General features: G+C 30.6%; 1 protein-coding gene across 1 annotated transcript in view; it reads left to right on the plus strand.

Moving 5' to 3' along the window:
* LOC111623301 (FRAS1-related extracellular matrix protein 1-like) overlaps window positions 1-22,298 on the plus strand; it is an 84,253-nt gene extending 61,955 nt beyond the window's left edge. The window contains exons 13-17 of the mRNA XM_023365826.1: window positions 1,797-1,949; window positions 7,248-7,354; window positions 10,121-10,358; window positions 13,980-14,150; window positions 20,887-22,298. Coding sequence (XP_023221594.1) covers window positions 1,797-1,949; window positions 7,248-7,354; window positions 10,121-10,358; window positions 13,980-14,150; window positions 20,887-21,098 — 881 coding nt within the window. The 3' untranslated portion in view covers window positions 21,099-22,298. The remainder of the gene's footprint in view (window positions 1-1,796; window positions 1,950-7,247; window positions 7,355-10,120; window positions 10,359-13,979; window positions 14,151-20,886) is intronic.
* Window positions 22,299-22,612: the final 314 nt, after the last annotated feature.

Below are 22,612 nucleotides of genomic sequence, written 5' to 3' on the forward strand. Positions count from 1 at the left end.
TATAAGGAAATTTATAAAGATCTTTTAACTAGCAGCAAGCAATCTAAAATTACATACTTTTTGCAAAAGGTAAAGCATGGATCTGAAGATAATGCAGAAAAATGCTCAGAGGATAAGGATAACTTGCCAAAAAGAAAACACTCTTGGTTAATAGTGCTTTTAGTGATGACGAAGAGAACATTGTTTAATTTATATTAATATGTATCACTTAAGAAAATTTTAATAAAGATATTTATCTTAATTATGAAAATATAATAGCATGTTTTTTAATTTCTGGAACCTAACCCTCCTTTTCGTACTAGTTCTTTGTTTTGTATAACATGGATTCGCATAACATGGCAATTTTTTGGAACGTAACTACCGTGTTATACAGGGGTTACCTGTAAATGAAAAAACAAGAAAGAAAATAAAATCAATATATGTATCCTGAAACAATAAAGTGTTACCTCATACTTCAAATGACTAACTTTGAATGCTTCAGAGTTCAAGTGTTAAATTTGACAAAAATTTGTTTTGGAGTTCAAATGATGCTTCAAAGTTCAAACTGTGCATGCACTGAAAAGGTGTTCTTGAGGCATAAACACAATCTGTTTTGCATCCAAGTTGTTTCTTGGCTTTCATTCTTTGCTTTTCCCACTTTATTTTTGGTGTATTTGGTTATATGGTTATATAACTTGTGTGTTATTTGTCTATTTTTAACAATTTCTTCCTGCAACTTTTCTTCGTCAACCCCTTTTGAGTGACCTGTACATTTTGTATTATTTAGTTTAGAATTTCCTGAACAGAACTGAATGTGATTTTTCAGCACATAGATGAGTCTAGAACTTTTTGTGCAATCTCAATTTTTTGTAGTAATTTTTAGAAATCATCTTTATATAATTATTATAGGTAAAAATTGATTTTTTTCACTTAATTTTCAATTTAAAGCCATCACTTTATGTATGTTTTTAATTCATAAACATAAATTAATAGGTTTATAAAAATAACTTTTAGTCAAGGATTTCTTCCACACCGGGTCATATACAACAAATGTGTGTAGTCTTCAACCAATATCCGGCATGAAAATTCCAAACTAATATTGGCAAACACTTTCGATGCCCCTCCTGGGCTCTTCTTCAGGCCAAATTTAATGTACTGGATTCTTAAATCGAATATTTTTAAATAAGAATGTGCTCTGTTACTAGAAGTTCAAATAAGGAAGGTAATCACGTGCCTTTCCGAATTATAATTTCTTTATAATTTATATTTGTGGAGATATGTTGTGTGCATTTAATAATGGAAATTTACAAAGCAGATCGCAAACTAACCTGCATCAATCTTAAAGAAGAAATGAATCTCTCAACAGCATGGCAGTATTTATTGGAGGATGAATCGTAATTTATTATACGATACACCAGATTATTATGGGATGCACACATCATATATCCAATAGTTAAAATTATTTTTAGAAACGGCACGTGATTATAAAATACGCGAGATTATTATTAAATGCGCACAACATATCTCCACAAATATAAATTATAAAGAAATTATAATTCGGAAAGGCACGTGATTACCTTCCTTATTTGAACTTCTAGTAACAGAGCACGTTCTTATTTAAAAATATTCAATTTAAGAATCCAGTACATTAAATTTGGCCTGAAGAAGAGCACAGGAGGGGCATCGAAAGCAGTTGTCAATATTAGTTTGGAATTTTCACGCCGGATATTGGTTGAAGACTACACATATTTGTAATAACTTTTAGTAAAATACAATACAATTTATTTTTAATACATTAATGCAATATTATTTTTCAGGTCAAACATCAGCTATTTGGCGATTACAAATTATTGATGATAATATAGAAGAATCAAGTGTTGAACAAATTCAACTTTATCTAACAAATCCTATTAATGCTGTTATTAGTAAAAAGGATATAACTTTAATCAGCATTCATGATAAAAGAGGAAGTAAGTATAATTTATTCTGTAATGTACAGTCATTAAAAATTTTTCTTTGCTTGTAAGTTTGTTTAAAGTTTTGTGAGCTTTGCATATTAATTTTGAGAAGTGTAAATTATGCAAAACAAAAAAAACATTAAACTTTAAACATTTTAAAATATGTTCCAATAAAATTTATATAAAATATTTCTTTTTACATTTTACATTTGAATATAAGCACATGAATTAATAATGCTCCTTCTGGCAAAACAGAAGACACCTATATATTCATCTGACTTTATTCAACTGTAGAATACAAAAGTTCATTTAACTTAAATTTTTAAAGCTACATAGGTTGCTTGGAAAGTTTTGTCCCCCAGATTTACTTTTTAGTCTTTCAAAATACTCTCCATTACACTCAACACATCTTGCCATACACCAAAACCAGGCCTTTCACTTTTCTTATGGGAGATCAGCATACAAGGTGTGTTCAAGAAGTATCAGACCTTTGGTCGGCAAAAATAAATTTATTGATTTTGATGTACAAAACCCTAATCACCTTCAAAGTAGTTTCCTTGGTAATGTATACACTTCTCCCAGCATTCCTGCCATTGCTGGAAACACTGCTGGAACGCATCTTTTGGAATGGCCATCAGCCAGTCCGTCGGATTTTGCACGATGTCTTCTCTTGACTAAATTCGGGTTCCTTTTAGCGGCATTTTCACCGTGGGAAATAGCCAAAAGTCACACGGAACCATGTCGGGAGAGTACGGAGCGTGACGAACCACAGGAGTGTTATGTTTGGCAACAAAAGCCCGAATCAGATGCGCAGAATGGGCAGATGCGTTATCATGATGGAGCTGCCAAGTTTTGATTGACCACAGATCCGGTCGTTTGCGTCGCACAGCATCGGAAAGACGACGAAGGACCTCCTGGTAGTACTCCTTTGCAATGGTTTGGCCTTGTGGAGCGTACTCACGACACACCACCCCACGAGAGTCGAAAAAACTGTCAACATGACCTTTGATATTGCTGCAGACCTGCCGCGCTTTTTTTTGCCTCGAGGATCGTCCCCGAAAGCCTGCTGAATCTTGCGAATGGTTTATGCTCGGGTATCGCCAAGGTTTTTGGCAAAATTTGATGTAATATCGCTGCTCACGTTGTTCAGTCATTTTCCAGCTTAGTGGAATCCGACGACAGCGCACTACATGACCTCACTCATAGGCCGATTGCCAATGACTGACGCTTCCTGCAGGCGGGAAAAAATTCAGGGCTGTGCATGACTGTCCCCTCCACAACTCCACCGAAGGAGGCCTCTCGCACATCATTGGTTTACGCAGAAAAAAAAAAAGATACTTTTTGAACAGACCTTGTATTCTTTATCCCACACTGTCAGAAGCTCATCACTGCTGAAAAGTTGCCTTCCTTTGAGACGTTTTTTGACTTCTGAAAATAGGTTAAAGTCACAGGAGCAAGATGTGGACTGTACAGAGGGTGATAAAAAACAGTTAGTTCAGACTTGATCAAATAGGTGACTGTATCATTTGACTGGTGCACAAGTATTATTGTGGTGTAGGAGCCATGTGTCAAGCTGGGATTTTGGTCAAATATTCCTGTTGTTGAATGACTTTTGGCAAACTTGTTTGGGTGAACCAGGAACTAGTGACTGTATGCTGTTTTTCTAGTAGGACCAAATCCACGATATTGCATTTTGCAAAGAATTCAGCAAGCATTCGTTTCTTTGTGGAATGTGATTTTCAGATCTCTACTGCAGTTGCTTCAACTTCAAAGAGCCAAACTTTGCTTTGAGATTTTGTTGGTGCATCGTTATAGTACAGCAAAGTCTCATCATCCATTATAATGCTGCTAACATCCTTGGATGTGCTAGACTCAAACTGTTTAATCATTTTTTTTTTACACCATTCTACTCTGTTGTACTTTTGTTTCTTTGTCAGTGAATGGGGCACCCAAAGCAAACAAACCTTTCTTAATTAATCCTAAATGCTTGTGCAGAATGTCATGAATAGATGATGCACTAATATTCAATAGTTCCTGAATTTGCTAATAGGTGATTAGCCTATCTTCACTGAGATGTTGCTCTACAGCAGTTATATTTTCTGATGTCACTGCTTCTGTTGACCTACGTGAACATGAGTGGGTTGTCCTCCATGCTAAAATTACTGCTTTTAAACTGTTTATACTACTGTGTAATGGTCTTTAGGGAAGGACAATGTTCCCCAAAATAGACGACACTTCTGAAAAACTCATCTTTTTAGGAGTATTAAGTACTGGGGTTGGATGTCACGCCAACAGTTATCTCAATCAAAACTTCTTCCAAAACTTCAGACTATGAGGCGTTAAATATAATTTAAAATATTTTATTTTATTCTTGCGAGCGCTTTCGACGTAAATATGCACGTCGTCTTCAGGCAATAGAAATTGAACAGAGAATTCGAACCATACATTTAAATTTAAACATTAACGATATTAGCCGTTTTTGAATATAACTATTATAAATAAGATTTAAATTTTAGAATTAAAAACATTTTAAAATATTTAAAATTGGTACGCATGCGTTTTAAAACAAATAAACTTCGATTGGAATGGCTATTAATTATTTTGTAAACGTGAAAAACTGGCGCGCGTGCACCTTAACATGCATAACATAAGAGCCAATTAGGGTGGCTATTAAGAACAAGTAAATTTTTACATTTTAAATTAAAATTAAAAACCCTTTGTAAATACGTATAAAATTTTTGGCACGCATGTGCTTTAACATAGACAGCATAGAAACCGAACAGAATAGATCCATAAGTGCTAGTTTACATTAATATTTAAATATTAAAGACTAAAGCATGGGACATAATTTAAAATACATAAAACATGTAAAAAGACGCACATAAAGAGGCCAACACGTATGCATTTTGAGTCATGTAGGCGGTGCGGGAAAAGAATGTAGTGCCTCCAAATACATCCATGTTAAAAATAGAGTCATACAGTCTCTCTTCCCTGCCACCACATTGCGCAGACCAAGGGATTGGACAACGCTCCGTCCCTCACTCCCATACTGTGGACGCTTCATGGCCCGGATCTGCCAGATCTTTAGGCAGAATGGCTTTTGTTTACCTATTGCTCCACGACCATGTCTGCGACGAATCTTATGTAATGATAGGGATACTATTTCCACCCTGGAAAAATCTAGTGGATACTCCGTTCCCCTGCAGAATCCAATATCAGGACTATGCACCAATTATATAGGAGCGACTACCAGAATGCTGGTTGCCCGCATATCTGAACACCAACGTTCGGTGGCACTTGGCAATTGCGACACGGAACTTTCCAAATTGGTGATACAACATCATCACATAGCGCTTTGAAGTCGGGTGGAAATACTCAAACGTTGTGATGAAGGGAGCTTGATATATATTTGGGAGGCCATCCTCACAAAACTGCTCTCCCTGTGCAACTCCCCTACTCTCAACTTACCGGACGTCTGGATTAATATATACAGGCAGTTAAAAAATCAACAATAATTTTACATTCTTTTCCCACACCGCCTACATGACTCAAAACGCATACGTGTCGGCCTCTTTATGTGCATCTTTTTATGTGTTTTATGTATTTTAAATTATGTCCCATGCTTTAGTCTTTAATATTTAAATATTAATGTAAACTAGCACTTATGGATCTATTCTGTTCGGTTTCTATGCTGTCTATGTTAAAGCACATGCGTGCCAAAAATTTTATATGTATTTACAAAGGGTTTTTAATTTTAATTTAAAATGTAAAAATTTACTTGTTCTTAATAGCCACCCTAATTGGCTCTTATGTTATGCATGTTAAGGTGCACGCGCGCCAGTTTTTCGCGTTTACAAAATAATTAATAGCCATTCCAATCGAAGTTTATTTGTTTTAAAACGCATGCATACCAATTTTAAATATTTTAAAATGTTTTTAATTCTAAAATTTAAATCTTATTTATAATAGTTATATTCAAAAACGGCTAATATCATTAATGTTTAAATTTAAATGTATGGTTCAAATTCTCTATTCGATTTTGAATTGCCTGAAGACGACGTGCATATTTACGTCGAAAGCGCTCGCAAGAATAAAATAAAATATTTTAAATTATATTTAACGCCTCATAGTCTGAAGTTTTGGAAGAAGTTTTGATTGAAACTCATCTTTACTGAGAATATGTAAAAAGTTGTAATAGATAATTGTCCAATATATGGTTTTCGTCCACACTGCCATTTTTTGGTATTTTTGCACTGCTTGCTGAGAAAGTACTGAAAACAGGAACTTGGTTCAGACTTTACTCCACCTATTTTTTTATGCTGTTTTGATTGATGAAAGACTCATTTTGTTAGGACCAATAGAAGATGTGTAGGACAAAAGTTTCTGAGCAATTTTTGTACTATATATATATGTATATACAGTAAATTACATATGTTAGATTATATATGTATGAACTAATTTTAATTGTTATTAATTTAGAAAAAATAAACGATTTAAAAGCATAAAACTTTTCTGAAAAATTATAGGTATTTCATACTTAAAATTTGTTTTTTGACAATATGGATAAAATAGATAATACAGATATATAACCTCAAATGAAGTTTTAAGTTTGATTAATTTTATATATTTATAACAAAATATAAAGATAACTATACAAAATATGACAATATTCAAATTCAAAAAAACAAACAGTAAACCTTTTACAACTTCAGCAATCTATTTAATTTACCAAAAATGTTTTCAATTTACTACTATAGGTCTTTTTCAGTTGGAGTATTAAAACTTAAATGAAAAAGAATAAAAAGAACATTCTAAAAACATTAAATGCAATGGAAATAATTCAAATTCAAATGAGACATAATAAAAATTACACAAAGTATGTAAAAAAATCTATAATAAAATGTAACATATGTAATGATGAAATATAACATAATAAAAAAATTATAAACTTTCAGTAATACAACTGGAGGTAAGCAAGAAAAAGAAGATATATGTTAAAGAAGATACTAAAGAATGTAAATGTTTGTGATACTAAAGAAGAAAAATTTTTGTAGTCACTATTATCCATGTCACATGTATAGTTATCCAAATTTTGTGCACTGAGAATATGTTTTATATAATTAAAATCAAATATTAATTTCAAAAACATCCATGATATCTTATGTGAGAAATATAACAATCACGATTATAGTTCATTAAACATCAAGATATGTGTTTTAATGAAACACACATCTTGATTAAATTGTAACACTTTATATATAGTGTGAACTGTATGTTATATTCTCCTATTATTATTTTCTTATTTTACAGATAACTGTCAAGAATTACCAGCACCAACAATTGTAAAAGTATCACAAGAAAAATTCAATGGGGATCAGGCTGATAATCCACAAAAATTTATTGAAAAAGATTTTGCAGTAAGTTAATATCCTGTATAAATAAATACACAATGTTTATTTCTCATTATAGTGGTGAAGTAAGCATGATTCATAGTTGATACCAATGCTAAATATATGCTGGACTAAAGTTAAGGGTCTATTAAAAATAACTGTTTGTGTACTATAATGTATGTATCTATATTTAAAAATTCCTGGCTAATGTGATATGGATTTAATGCTGTTACTTTCAGTAGAGTGATAAAAAGATCTAGTGTTTCTAGACTTAACATAGTGTATATGATATGGCAACTGTAGAAGATTAGTCTATAGACACAATAAATACATCCATTTTATTTGTTGAGTGACTTCTTTGTTCTTATTATTTTTACCAGTGTAGACATTTTCATTACTGTTTGTGTTTGAGATGAATATATACAAAGAGTGGTCATGAAGTCACTCTCAGATTAGAACATTTTACTGTGCCAAACCATTCTAACTAGGTAGAAACATGTGGTTCATGGCATAATTTAGACAGATTCCTAGAGATTTTTTTGCTGTAAAGTTGCACAAACTGAACAGTCCAAGTAGCAGTGCAACCATCAGTATCAAAATGATATCTTTGCAGGAGAAAGCCTAATTTGTTTTGTGATTTCATGAAATAAAATGACAATTCAGAAAAGTTTTGCTGAACTGTAATTTTATGATTTTTGTTATGCCTAGATTAGTTATATTATTTCTCTCTGGTATAGAAATTATAAAGTTTGAAGTTTCTCTACTTCTAAAATTTATTATTTTAAGCCAGTGGTTCGTAATCAGTATTCCATCAAAAAAAAAATTAAAGTTTTTATTGTAAATTTACTCCAATGTACTACAATATATTATCATATTCATAGATAATTTTATGTTTCTATTTTATTAAATATATTAAAGTTTACTAGTTTATTGCTTCATTCTTTCCTGAAAATAGTAGACATTGAATTGCTTATCAAGTTTTGAATATATGAGGGTTATTCAGAAAGTAAAGGCAATTTTAAAATTGTACAGTAAAAATAAGAAAATTATGCTGACACACAAGTGTGCATGGGCTGACTGCTAGCTTGCCTTGCCCAACATTTCATTTCATTGTTTAGTCAAATGGCAGTAAGCAATGAGGTTAGAACTATGAATACTCTACTTTGTGATTGCACCATCAAGGAACAATGTGCCGTAGTTTGTTTTCTGTGGGCATAGGGGGTTAAAACTGCAGAAATCCCTCTCTGAATGTTGGTACAGTATGGAGCATGCACCATGCATCGACAAAAGATTTACAAGTTAATACCACACTTTAAGGAAGAATAAGTGTAATGGATGAAAACCAAACTGATTTCACACATGGAACAACACATCCAGAGGGTCTTGTTCTGTGTGTGTTGATAGCACATATAGCAGAAATCATGAATATCAGTTATGGATCTGTACAAACCATAGTGCATGTAATGACTTGGGGTACCATAAAGTTTGTGTGCAGTGGATGCCCAAACAGCTTACAGCTCAGCATCTGTAGCAGTGTCCTGGTTTCTCCAACACTATGAAGAAGATCCTAATATCTTGGAACAAATCGTGACAGGCAACAAGACACAGATACACGACTACGATCTGGAGAGCAAGAGGCATTGAGTGGAAACATCTGTCATCCCTGTTTACAAGAAATTGAAACAACAACCATCTTGCAATAAGCTGATGCTAACACTCTTTTGGGATATGTGGGGACTTATTCTGATGGAGTTCCAGGCACATGGTGAGACTGTGAACAATACAACATATTGTGCTCTGTTTTAAGACCAATTGAAACCTGCAATTTGTCAAAAGCAATGCAGACTACTGTCCAAAGCAGTACTACTGTTACATGACAATGCACAGCCATATACAGCAACAGCATATATATAACTGCTTTGATTTGAATTGCTTCTGCATCCCCTTAAAGGCCTGAACTAGCACTGTATGATTACCACATCTTTAGTCCTTGAAGTAGACACTGTGGTCACAGGTTTAGCTCAGATGGTGAGGTCCAGCAAGCAGTGCAGATGTGACTTCGGGAGCAACTGAAATGCTTTTTTTCAGTAGGGATGAAGAAGTTCATTGAACAATTCCAGAAATGCATTACTATGCAGGGGGACTATGTAGAAAAGTGACATGTGCATTTGTTTTTCTAAGTGGAAATCAAGTAGTTATATGGAAATTGCCTTTACTTCCTGATCCACTCTTGTATTTATGTTAATGCTCCATGTAATAAAGAGTATATGAATGGTGTTCAATGGCCCCAGAAAAGTTAAGAACCAAGAAAGTGTTTTAAACAATAACTCTGTTATTTAATAAAATAGTTTGGAATTTTCTTACAAAGATTTATTTTAGAGGTGAGGGACAGTGATAGTGGTTTAGGACTTTGTACAGTCTAGTTTAGTTAGTTACAAGAAAATTTCATTGCTCTAAGGCCCACTAGTGGACAAGCAGTCTTCGTTCCCTGAACACTGGGAGTTCGGTCGTGGGTTCAAGCCTCATTTGGATGGGCTGGTCACGTGGCGTTTTTTGGGTTTTCTCCACATCTGTAATGTCTAAATTAAAGCCAGTTTTCCTTAAAAAGTCCTCTGGAAAGCATCCCCCTAGGCAGATCAACCAATATGCATTGCCATAACTAAACAAACAAACAAATCATTGCTCTAACATAAAAATGAATATTCTGAAAAACGTTAAATTTAGATAAATCATATATTTAGTTAAAAACTTTAGTGTGAAAAATAATTTTAATATTTGTATTTTTATTTGCAGAATTGTTCTCCTACCATCTTTGGACTTTTACAATACAATTATTCTACTGGAAAATTATATCAATGTAATGGTCACCAGTGGATACCATGGGAACCACGTCCACGTACAGATGAGGTCCAACCAGTTTCAAGAGAGATTTTAATTGATAATTCTATGAAAGATGAAAATTTAAAAAAGAATAGAACAAAATCAAATGATCCAAATTTGAATAATTTAAATTCTTTTGCCTGCCAAAAAGGTATTTTCATTTAAAAATATAATACTTTGTAAAATTTTTCGTCCGATGGAGATTATTATTTTTAAATAAAATTGAAGACAGTCTGCCCAAAAGGGACCACCATTTATTATTTCTGTGTTCCAGACAATACACATTCTTGGCAACAGACCTTTACTTGTAGGCTACTTGTTGCCAGAAGTTTAAAAAGTCCTTTTAAAAACACAAAAAATATATCTAATTAAAATTACAATAATTTCTAAAAAAGGAACTGGTGACATTCAGACGTCTTTCTTGCATCCATCATACCTTCATTTGGGGTGATACCGCTTTTATCTACTAAAAACAAGTCTGGAAAATGTAGATTTGATGAATTTTATTCTTCAATTTTATTTAAAAATAATACTTTGTATTTGAATAGAAATAACATTTGCACTTGGCACCATGTTTTAAATTATGAAAAATCTAAAATCAGGAACAAAACAAATTTTTTTTATTCAGAAATGTTTCATTCTTTTAAAAGAACACATCATCTGGGAAATTACAAAATGCTTTAGAATAAATACATTCATAAGAATATCATTACATTTGAATTTTACTTTCCTGGCTGTTATGTATACATAAAAAGGGAAAGTATTGGAATCATATCAAATTTGACCCTCCAAATTTTTTTTGCAAATCTCCACATTTTGAGGTTCCCTGAACCCAAAAAAGTAAAAAAGAAATGGCAAAAAAAATTCTGTGGATATGTATATATAGGTGTGTGTATTGGCATCTATTTTGTTTAATATCTCTGTATGGGGTAAAGATTGAGAAATGAAATTTGGCATAGTAGCTTGTGTATAAGAGGTATTAATGCTATTAAATTTTGTTGATGAAAGGTCATGGGGGGGAGATAGTGTGGTTGTGTGTCAGATCTTGCATGGGGAAGGCTTAATGAAGATTTTACATGTTGTAAGCATTTACAGATCTTTATAAAATGCATCTTTACCCTCAAAATTAAGTTCTTTGCTAATTTATAATAATTAAAAATATATAATTTTTTTATAACAAAATGTCATAATAGTTGGCACCACATAATTTTATTTATTTATTTATTTATGATTAATAAATAAATAGTGACTTTTAAAACAAAATCTCATAAACAGTGACTTCTAAAAAATCTCATAGAAGTTGCACAACTTGTTGCTAGATTTTTTTTAATGTAAAATTATCCATGCTTTATAATATTTCAGCTGGTGATACATTTTTGTTATTTTAAAAGTATATACAGTAGAGCGTTGTTTATCCGAAAGAATTCCAGTCGGCAAATTTAAATTTTTGCCAGTGCTGTGGTGCTGCAATCTTTGGCTATGTCTTGGGCTACTCAAATATTTTACGTTTTTGATACTAAATTAACTTCTGAAGTATAATTTTTTATTGTTTTTATATTTTTCAATATATTTATTTTGTTTGTAGTCACGATTATTATTTTATTATTACATTATTATTATTTTAAAAAGTTTACGTTAGGCTTAACATCGACGAAAATTCAACGCGAAGCAACACGCAACAGAGAAAATTTTCAACATGTGATAGGTTAATATATTTTTTTGTACATAATCGGTTATCCGAAATATCGATTTTCTGAACAACCCAAGTTCCCAATTGATTCGGATAAACGACGCTCTACTGTATAAGTTAATAAAAGAATTTGCTTTGTTCTTGAATTTAGCATTTTTCTCATCATTTTGTATTTGAATGCAAAAATTCTGAAATAGTTTCTATAGTTATAAATCATTCATGTGATTAAAACTTTCAAGTACAAAACAAAGTCAAACACTGCTACATACTGAACTTTATAAATACTTAGTGTACTTAAATAGAACAGTTGCTTTGAACATACTGTTTATTCTGTTTAAGAATGTTAAGTGACTATAACAAGAAGCCAAAACAAATTTTTTATCATCAAATCCATTAGATTAAATAATCTGATTTAAAAATAATTTTATATATGTCCAATGAACTTTTATTAGATACATAATCCTCTGAGAAGAAAATCTGAATGATCTTATCTAACAGTTAACTTACCATTATTATAAATAATGGTAAGCTAACTTTTAGATAAGTAAAAAAAAGTAACTTGTTCTAAATAATTTTGATTCCTTTTTATATAGATTTGTAATTTTTACAATATAATTTCAAAGAGTATGGGTTTCTAAGATTTGAGTTTGTAAAGGAAATAACGAGAAGATACCTAAGAAAGTATTTACATAAGCCAATGAAAATACTGTTACACCATTTTAGATAGGGTATCATGATTTGTGTCATGGTACTTCAAGTTTAATAATATATTGTAACTAATAATAGTTTAGAGAAAGTATTTTTCCAATATTTACAGTAATTCAAATTAGATAGATATGATGAGCATACTACATAAAAATATCAAATTATCAGAAGAAACTGACAAATTTTGTTATATTGCAATAGTCACATTAATACTGTATTGAAACATCTATTCAATTCTATTATATGAAATTTCTCAAGCGACTATAGTTTTGGTATTAAGAAAATAATAAACCTGAGTCAACTTAGATTAGGAACCAAGCCAGTCTTATATTCATCCAAAGTCATCACTTGTGTATGTATGGAATCTCTTGTAATATGTAAAAATTTTAATTTGAGATTAGTTTTTCTTTATTTCATCTCAACTGGATTCTATTTACTTAACAAAATTTTACATGTTATTCTTCCAGTTGGTTTTTAGGTCAGTTTGTCTTAATTAATTTCTACAAATAATAATTGCTGTGGAACTGTTTGGTTCTCACACAGAGCCCAGTTTATCCATCTATACAAGAAATTCCACACATGTACATACTAGTGATGACTTTGACTTTGGATGAATATGAGACTGGCTTTGTTCCTAGTGTAAGTTGACTCAGATTTATTATTCTCTTAATAATAATAATAAAATACAGTTAAAACAAAACTACAAAATCTTCAGGCAAAAACTATCATCAAACAGCACTTTTACAAACTTTTACAAAAGTCCTGTTGAAGAATTTGGAAATACAGTTGACCCCCCTATAACACTGTTGATAATTCCATTTTATATGAATTCCATGTTGTATGAGTCACTTAGATTTTACAAATACATGTGCTGGGCTGTGAATGGCTCATGTATTTTTAAAATCTAAGTGGCTCGTATAACATGGAATTCATATAAAACGGAATTATCAACAGTGTTATGGGGGGTCAACTGTATTCCTTTGATAATTAGATTTAAATGTATGGGATGGAGCTCCATTTCTGTAAATTGGTCTGTGCTCTTCAATAGTTGTTTATGCCTGAAGATAGACATTAAATATATCTGAAAATATTTGCATATGAAAATAAAAACTTTGTTGGAGAAATAAGGAGTAGAATTTTGTGAAAAACAACTGCTAATCATTAGTTTTATATATATAATAATAATGTGATTTTTTCATGATCTTATGAGCATTCTTTTTTATGCACTTGTATTAGATTTTTTACATTTTAAAAAGTAATGTACTGAAAAATGAGTAAAAACAATATTTGTACCTTTTAAAATGAAAATACAGTATTGTATTATTTATTATTATTATTATTATCTATTAATATGCAATAAGTTTAATATTTTTATAGGTTGGAAGGAGTATGAAAATAAATGCTATAAGTTATTTAAACAGCAGCTATCTTGGAATGAAGCTGAAATGTTCTGTCAGAATCAAAATCAAGGACACTTGGCTTCAGTTTTTTCAAATGAACATAATAAATGGCTAATAAAATTGACAAAAAATAGGCCATTTTGGATAGGTAAGGTTAAAGAGAGAGAAGAATATATTATTTACTCATTAAACCTTAGATATTATTACACAGGTCTGCAAAAAAAATTTTTTTCAGCTGCATGGGATATTTTTGCTGAATTATATGTTTTAAAGATTGTAGATTCTAAAAATGACTTCGGTAACATCCCATCACTTATAGGTTTTTTGCAAAATGAAAACAAATATTTTATAAAAACTCTCATTTATTACAATGAACTAAATATATTACATTTTCTTACAACTAATCAAAAAATTGTTTTTGATATTTATACACAATTTTAGGTCTACTCTTTTTTCTTATGATACCATTTCATTTCTTCTTTGATGCTTCTCCGAACTCGTTTCTGATTTCCTTCTCTGGTTTCTCAATTGAGCATCCAACAGTAGTCAGCTAATGTATTGGCATCCCATTTTCCTTGGTAACATCTCTCGATATCACAGACATCCTGGTGAAATCTTTCACCCTGTTCACTGAAAGCTCCCAAGTTTTCGGGAAAATAGTCGACATGGGAGTGTAAGATATGAACTTTTAAGCTCATCTTGCACCCTTGACTTACATATGCTGCCAGCATGCATTATACAATGGTTTTGTAGTCAGGGTCCTTTAGTATTCCCCAAAAACTTATGCACTACATTCTTGAAAGAGTCCCATTGTTTCCAAAAATCTGCTTTGTCTTGATCTCCAAGTTTCAATTTGAAATAGGCAAATTAAACTTTCTTCACAAACTCACTTGTGTTTCTTTGTTGACTTTTCACTGTGTATTCACCACAAACACAACAGAAGCTGTCGGAAGAAATTACACAACCTCCGCAAGCCATATTCCAGAAATAAAAATACAAGCACAGTAGTGTTCGAATGCTGGATATAAACTGTTAGATGGCCAGTGAGATACTGAACTTATTTAGCTTGTTGAAACATGATCTAATCCAACAGCAGGTTGTTTATATTTATTCCTAGTATCAAAACATGCTCAACCTCATCAGTAATATTACTCACTATCAACTTTTAACCTGTTTCTACATGATCATGCAACTTTCCTCCTAACACCAAAACTACTTAACCCATCTCCCTCTACCACTACTCTCTTCAACCATTAACATTTTATTTATTTATTGCCAAGTCCAGCTATAATTGATAGAGTTAATGTGAGAAGTCTTCGTTTTAAGGCCATTTTTTAAATAAAAAAAGAATACTAAATTTTAAGTTAACTAGGAATTTTATGCTAAATACAAAAAAAACTTGAGTGTAACAAAAAAAAATAGACGAAATGGAATTTTTTTGGTATTAATTTCATTTTTACCAAGTTGAAATCTATAAGAAAATGTATAAACATCCTATACAGTTTTTTACTTGCAGACCTGTATTATCAATGGAAAATTTGCTTAATAGATAATAAATTTAGTATTCTGATCCCATTTTAATTGTGTTAATAATTAAACAGAATTTAGCTTAATAACTTCTTTTCTAAATTCTCAGCAACTCTAACCAACAGTATTGCTTTAAATTATATTTCAGTGTAAAGTATCCTACTGTAATTTTTTACTAATAATCCATGTTTGAAAGTTGATCATGTTTTCTGCCAATTAAACTTGTAGTTATGAACTCATGTTCAGAAACAGAGAAAAATGTTTTAATTTTTCCTTTCTCTATAAACCTTACAAGTTTGAGAATTTCAATATAGCACTTATAATGTCCAAAGATTTTCAGTGATGATGACTTAATTTATTGTTACAAATGCATTTTGGCGTGATGTTCGTAACGAGAGGTACTTAATTCCATGAGCAAAATGGTACAAAAACACTTAATATTATTCACAGCATAAATTATTTTAATTCTCTCCAAACAGGTTCTTTACATCGGATCCTAACTTTACAACTTTATGAATTTTATATAAATATACTTGTCCTCCAAATAGTTAATTCACACATGTGCAACAATCAGACACTGGTTGTATTAACTTATACATTCAACCCCCCTATAACGCGGTAGATACATTCCACTTTATAAGAATTTCACATTGTAGGAATCCTTAAATACATGAGCCAATCACAGCCCAGCACGTGTGCAGTTTATGGACTACAGCTGTTTGAAAGGTTTTTCTTCCATAAAATTAATTGATTCTAGACTAATTTGACTCGAACATTTCCAAAACACATATAATTTTTTGGGAATAATCCCTATAAACTATGCTATAAACATGTAGAATTACTTATTGAGTGTGCACTGTTTGACGACACCATTGCTTAAGCTTGTTTTCGTCGCGGAGCAGCGCACCAAATGGCGAGCGCGTTTTCTGATAAGTTATTTTTCTGCAAAAAATTCGTTGAACTTTGGAATCATCATTAATAGAAATAATTTTTATGGCCGTTGAATAAGAAATGTATAAAATTGCAGTACTGTATTAGACTTACAGTACCTAATTTATATACTGTACAGACGATATTAAACTCAACTTACCCGCCTAAACTCTCCATAGCGTGTAAGTAATTCGGCTGCTTGTCCACCATTGGTCCAGATTCGATCATTCCTGTCGCAACACGAGTCAGCAATGACGTTTTACCGCATTTTACAAGTCTCTTTTAGCGTCTTTATACGAATATGGTCACAATTTTTTCGCCGCGATATACGAATCCGCATTATAGGGGGGTTGAATGTACTAACTTATAGCTATCTTAAAACTAAGGAAAATGGAAAAATAGAAGAAATAAGGAAGGATAAGGAAAGGAATAAAATTACCTGGGGTTTCTGTAGCGACGTGCTCTTGGGTAGGACACAACTTTTGATCTACCTCTTATTTGTGACCCTTTTCTTGTCGTAGACCTTTCATCTGTTTTTGACTTTGTCATCTTTTTTCAATGATCTCTTGGCAACTTGCAGTCTTCGATTGTCCTTCTCGAGTCCTGGAGCACTGCCTTTTTTTTCCTGCCTACCTCTTCAGGATTCTCACCCAGACTGACTCTTTTTCTGTCCGTTTGGCCCCAGGCCCCACTCCCTCTTTTGTTCTTATTTTCGTGGAAAAGATAATCCTACCCAAGGGCAAAAGGGTTAGAGAAGAAAGTTCTAGAAGGAATTCAGAACAAAGAAACAGGAAGAAAGGTTAGGATTAATTCAAAATAAATATACAAAATATACAATATCATGGCCGACGGCCACATTGGAATGATGTATATTTTTGTTCCTCCTTCAGTGCTAATTAATTTAATTGAAACTATTTTTAAAATTAATTTGCACTGAAGAGGGAATAAAAATATACATCATCCTGAAATACATTTGTTATAATAAATTAAAAGAATAAAAGTCCTACATCCAAAAGTTTTCAATGATGATAAGTGCTATATTGAAATTCTCAAGCTTACTTGTAAGCTTTACAGGGAAAAAGAAAGATAGAATTTCAGCACCCTTTATTCACATAAATGTTTTAATGTTTGAGATAGTATCTTCTACATTGCATACAAGGGTCAAATTGCAGCCAAGCATTGTGAAGATGTCACAATAAAATAATTGCTCTTATTTAAATTAATAAATTCTGAAAGTGAAGATCAGATGAAGGTCCAGGTAGCATAACTGACAACAAAACTACACTGTAAATGGGAGCTGCATGTTCAAGTCTTGCTTTAGGGCCAATTCTTTTCTTCCAGAATCTTCTAAATTATTAAATTTAGCAAGAGATGGGACCTAATACCTGCCTTTAGTACCAAATTACTTAGCATTTAATTCATAATAGTAGAAGTAATATAATTTGGCAATCATTTGGCTTTAATATTGATATATACTCTCAAATTTTAAACAACACTGTAGAAGTGCAGAGTATATATTAATATTAAAGCCAAATGATTGCCAAATTATATTGGATTATATTACTTCTACTATTATGAATTAAATGCTAAGTAATTTGGTACTAAAGGCAGGTATTAGGTCCCATCTCTTGCTAAATTTAATAATTATAAATAATTTAGAAGATTCTGGAAGAAAAGAATTGGCCCTAAAGCAAGACTTGAACATGCAGCTCCCATTTACAGTGTAGTTTTGTTGTCAGTTATGCTACCTGGACCTTCATCTGATCTTCACTTTCAGAATTTATTAATTTAAATAAGAGCAATTATTTTATTGTGACATCTTCACAATGCTTGGCTGCAATTTGACCCTTGTATGCAATGTAGAAGATACTATCTCAAACATTAAAACATTTATGTGAATAAAGGGTGCTGAAATTCTATCTTTCTTTTTCCCTGTAAAGCTTACAAGTAAGCTTGAGAATTTCAATATAGCACTTATCATCATTGAAAACTTTTGGATGTAGGACTTTTATTCTTTTAATTTATTATAACAAATGTATTTCAGGATGATGTNTATCATTAAAAATGATTTCTTTATGTTTTACAAACAAAATAAATACATTGAAAAATATAAAAACAAATAAAAATTATACTTTAGGCCGACTGGAATTATTTCGGATAACCGACACTCTACTGTACTATCTATCTCAAATTAGTAGTTTTTTGCTCCTGTATACCATACTTTCCTGTTAACAATACAGTTGTGCCAGTCATCTAACTAACTTCTTTCAGGGGAAAATGTTTGAATTGAAATAACATGACTTCTGGTGCAAACTGGAAGCTGTTTGTATATAGTTAATCAGGCCTCTAGTCCCTAAGCTTTCCATATCTGGCCTTAATTTTCATCTGTTTAACCCCTTACTTGAGATTAAGGAAGAACAGATAGATGAACGACAGTGGGAGTTTATAGGTCTACAATTTTTTCAAACTGCAGTCCAATAACCGTACTCTGTACATAGTTACAAGTTATATAAAGGATTATTTCTATTTTTGCTGTTATCTGTAGAGTATATGTTAGTGTTGGATTATGGACTACTGTAGACTATCTGCACAAAATCACAATAACTGTCATATTATTTATTATTGAATATATGAAATATTAAGTACAACCATTTAATATTTTAAATACATGACAAAAAAACAGATTAAAAAGTGAATCAGAAATATAAGCGTTTTATTTTTAAGTTTACAAAGACCTAATTTTAGAGGACTTGAAAATTCATACAAGGAAAGTTCATAACAAAAAAAGTTTTCTGGTTCACTCTTTAATTAATCTGGCAGTTTCATCATTTATTAAAATGAAAGATGAATGGAAAGACTTTGATTAGTGTATAGCTTACCTGAATTTATTATTGGGATATTAATTTAAATACAATAAAAAAATTCCAAAAATTTTTAAAATACAGCAAGACAATTTATATAACAAATATTTTCTGCTTTTTGAAAGCTATTTTTAGATTATACTTTTAAAGAGTGATAGAAACAGTGTATTTATGTAAAGTTTTAACTTAAATCAATCTATAAATCAAACACATATTTAAACAATGAGATTACATTTATTTGTTTAATTAAATACTTTTCCAAATTTAAGAAAATGCATAGCAAATTACCATTTTGTCTTTTCTCAGTGAAAGATATTTTTAAGCATAAAAATAAATTATACATCTAATTTATTTATGTATTATAAGGCTTTTTTTTTCTTTGTAAGATGTACAGATATGATTATTACTTGAGATGAACATCCTGCTAGTAAAACAGCATATAAATATATTACAGTTATAATACAATACAAAACTTTGAATTATTTTTAATTTTGTAGAGTTTAGATAAGTCATATAAGTACAAGATTACTTTCTATTCTACAATATAAAGATAGATATCATTTTGTGCACAGACTGAAATGATGAACAAACATAGTCTATGAATAACAAACATATGAACTGATAGATTTCTAAATTTGTACTTGATATTAATTGCATTTCTTATTGATATTTATTTGGTACATTGTATCCTTTCCACATACAAATTTGTAATTCTGAAAAAGAAAGTAATCTGAACTATTTTCTTTTCAGAATTTTCAACAAAATAGAATTAAATAATTAAGTTAATAATATTAGACAAATTTTCCGTAATGAATATAATAATTTGAATTAGTTATATATAACTTATATATATATATACCCCCCTATAACACAGTAGGTATGTTCCGTTTTATATGAATTCAGTGTTTTACGAGTCACTTAAATACATGAGCCAATCACAGCCCGGCACATGTGCAGTTTATGGACTATGACTGTTTAAAAGGTTTTCTTCCATAAAATTAATCAATTCTAGACTAATTTGACTCAAAATTTCCAAAACACATATAATTTTTTGGGAATAATCCATATAAACTATGCTAAAAACAAAATTTGTAGGATTACTTACCGAGTGTGCACCGTTCAACGACGCCATTGCTTAAGCTTGTTTTTGTCGTGGAGCGATGCATCGAATGGCGAGTGCATGTTTCCTGATAAGTTATTTTTCTGTGAAAAATTCGCTGAACTTTGGAGACATCATTAATATAAATATAATTTTTATGGCTGTTAAATAATAAATGGTTTTTAGTAGGTCTGCTGCTTGTTTAAACTCAATGATTTGTGCAATATCCGTTATTGGTCTAGATTTGACCAATCCTGTCACGTCACGAGTCGGCAATGATGTTTTACCGTATTATACAAGTCTCTTTTAGCGTGTTTATACGAATACGATCGCAATTTTTTTGCCATGTTATACGAATCTGTATTATATGAACCCGTGTTATAGGGGGATCTACTGTATATGTGGATAGTTCATAGAGATTTTTAGATTATATTCTATATTTTATAAATAATTATTATATTAATTAGGTTTACATGCATCAACAAACCATACAACTTGGAATTACACATCAGACAGTCCACTTACTTTCACCAATTGGAAAGAAGGATTTCCACGAATTTCTAAAGTGGGTTCAATTAAATTAAAATGTGTTCTAGTTAGAGGAACTGGTCATTGGATAAACAGACTTTGTGATTATAATCATAGCTATGTATGTGTTTATTCTCAAAATTTTGTATAAAAATTTGTTAGAGTTATTAGTTATGAATATAAATATAATATTTTTTTTTTTGTTTTCAAGCAAACAATTAGTTAGTTTTGTTTTTTAATTTTAATATTTTTTTTAATAATAATAATAATCTTATATTCAGCACAAATAGTAAGTCAGTTATACTTGCTTGTAGAATCATTTACACAGTTTCAAATGTGATAAATTTTATGTATTAATAATTCCTAAAAATAAGTTTTTAATAAATTAGTGAGTTTCAGATATCATTTTGCTGATGTATTCAATAATTATTCTTAATTGCTTCGATAAGCCAAATTGAAATGATATAAAATTTACAGATATTAATTATTGTAAAACAAAATGATCAGAAGGTGATGTATCGTCAAGCATTATCTTTTTATTTTTATTGAATCTTTATATCTTTATACATCATATGTTAAAACCTTTACTATAGTTTCTTTTCAAATAGATTGTTTCTTTGAATTTCATATTAATAAAATGTTAATATAAAAATTTTACATTCTGTATATTTGTATAAAAATTGTTTTATATAATAGTTATCTCATTTGAATTAGAATAATTACTTTGATGAACAGGTTAAAATATGAAATATGCTTCTGGATAATATATATATAAAAATAAGACTAAATGTTCTAAAAGACCTAAATTTTTTTTTTTATAAAATAATAAAAAGTTACAGTATTAAAATAAATATTTCAAATGTGACAACAAAATATTGAAGTTTATATTTGTTTGCATAACAATAAAATTTTATGAGAATGAAATGCATGGTAAGATGCTTGTGTGAATGTTCTTACTGCATTCTTTTATTTTAAATAATCTGTTCATTTTGGATTTTTAAAGTACTTCTATGAATTTTTTAAAATTTGACTGACTTAAAATTACATAGAGAGAAGCTTATGAAATGACTTTGCTCTGTTGATATTTAACAGAAAAATATTTTTGGAATGTTAAATTAGGTTAAAGTAACAATATCAGAGTTTTAGATTTCAATCATCTATGAATTTTTTTAATAGAACTTATTAAACTTATCTCTGTTCCAACAATAATAATGTATGAATAAATATTACAAGTATTAATAAAAGTGTATCCAAATACTTAATATGTATGTAGAAGTATGTAAATGTCTAAATATGCAACTAATAATAAAAATTATCTTTAAAGACAATTTTAATTTTTTCTACATTTTCAGACTCTCATAAATTCAAAACAGTTTCCTGCAGTAAATATTTTTATTTCACTATAATTAATTAATTTCATTATATTTATAGCATTTAAATTATACCAAACTAGCTGTTACCCGCGACTTCGTCAGCGGAGGTTTTGCAAGCAAACCCCATTTACATCCAATATTTCAATAACCATAGTAATTGTTATATAACACCTACCGCTGAAGAGAATTGCCGAAAATCAAACGAACTATTTTCAATTTGATCAATTTTCTGAAACGTTTACAATCGTTCTATAATCGAACCAATACGCAATAACAAATTCGAATTTAAAAC

This window comes from Centruroides sculpturatus, unplaced genomic scaffold, assembly GCF_000671375.1.
Source record: "Centruroides sculpturatus isolate CEXI.00-Female unplaced genomic scaffold, Cexi_2.0 scaffold123, whole genome shotgun sequence".
In the NCBI taxonomy this organism is placed as follows: Eukaryota; Metazoa; Arthropoda; class Arachnida; order Scorpiones; family Buthidae; genus Centruroides; species Centruroides sculpturatus.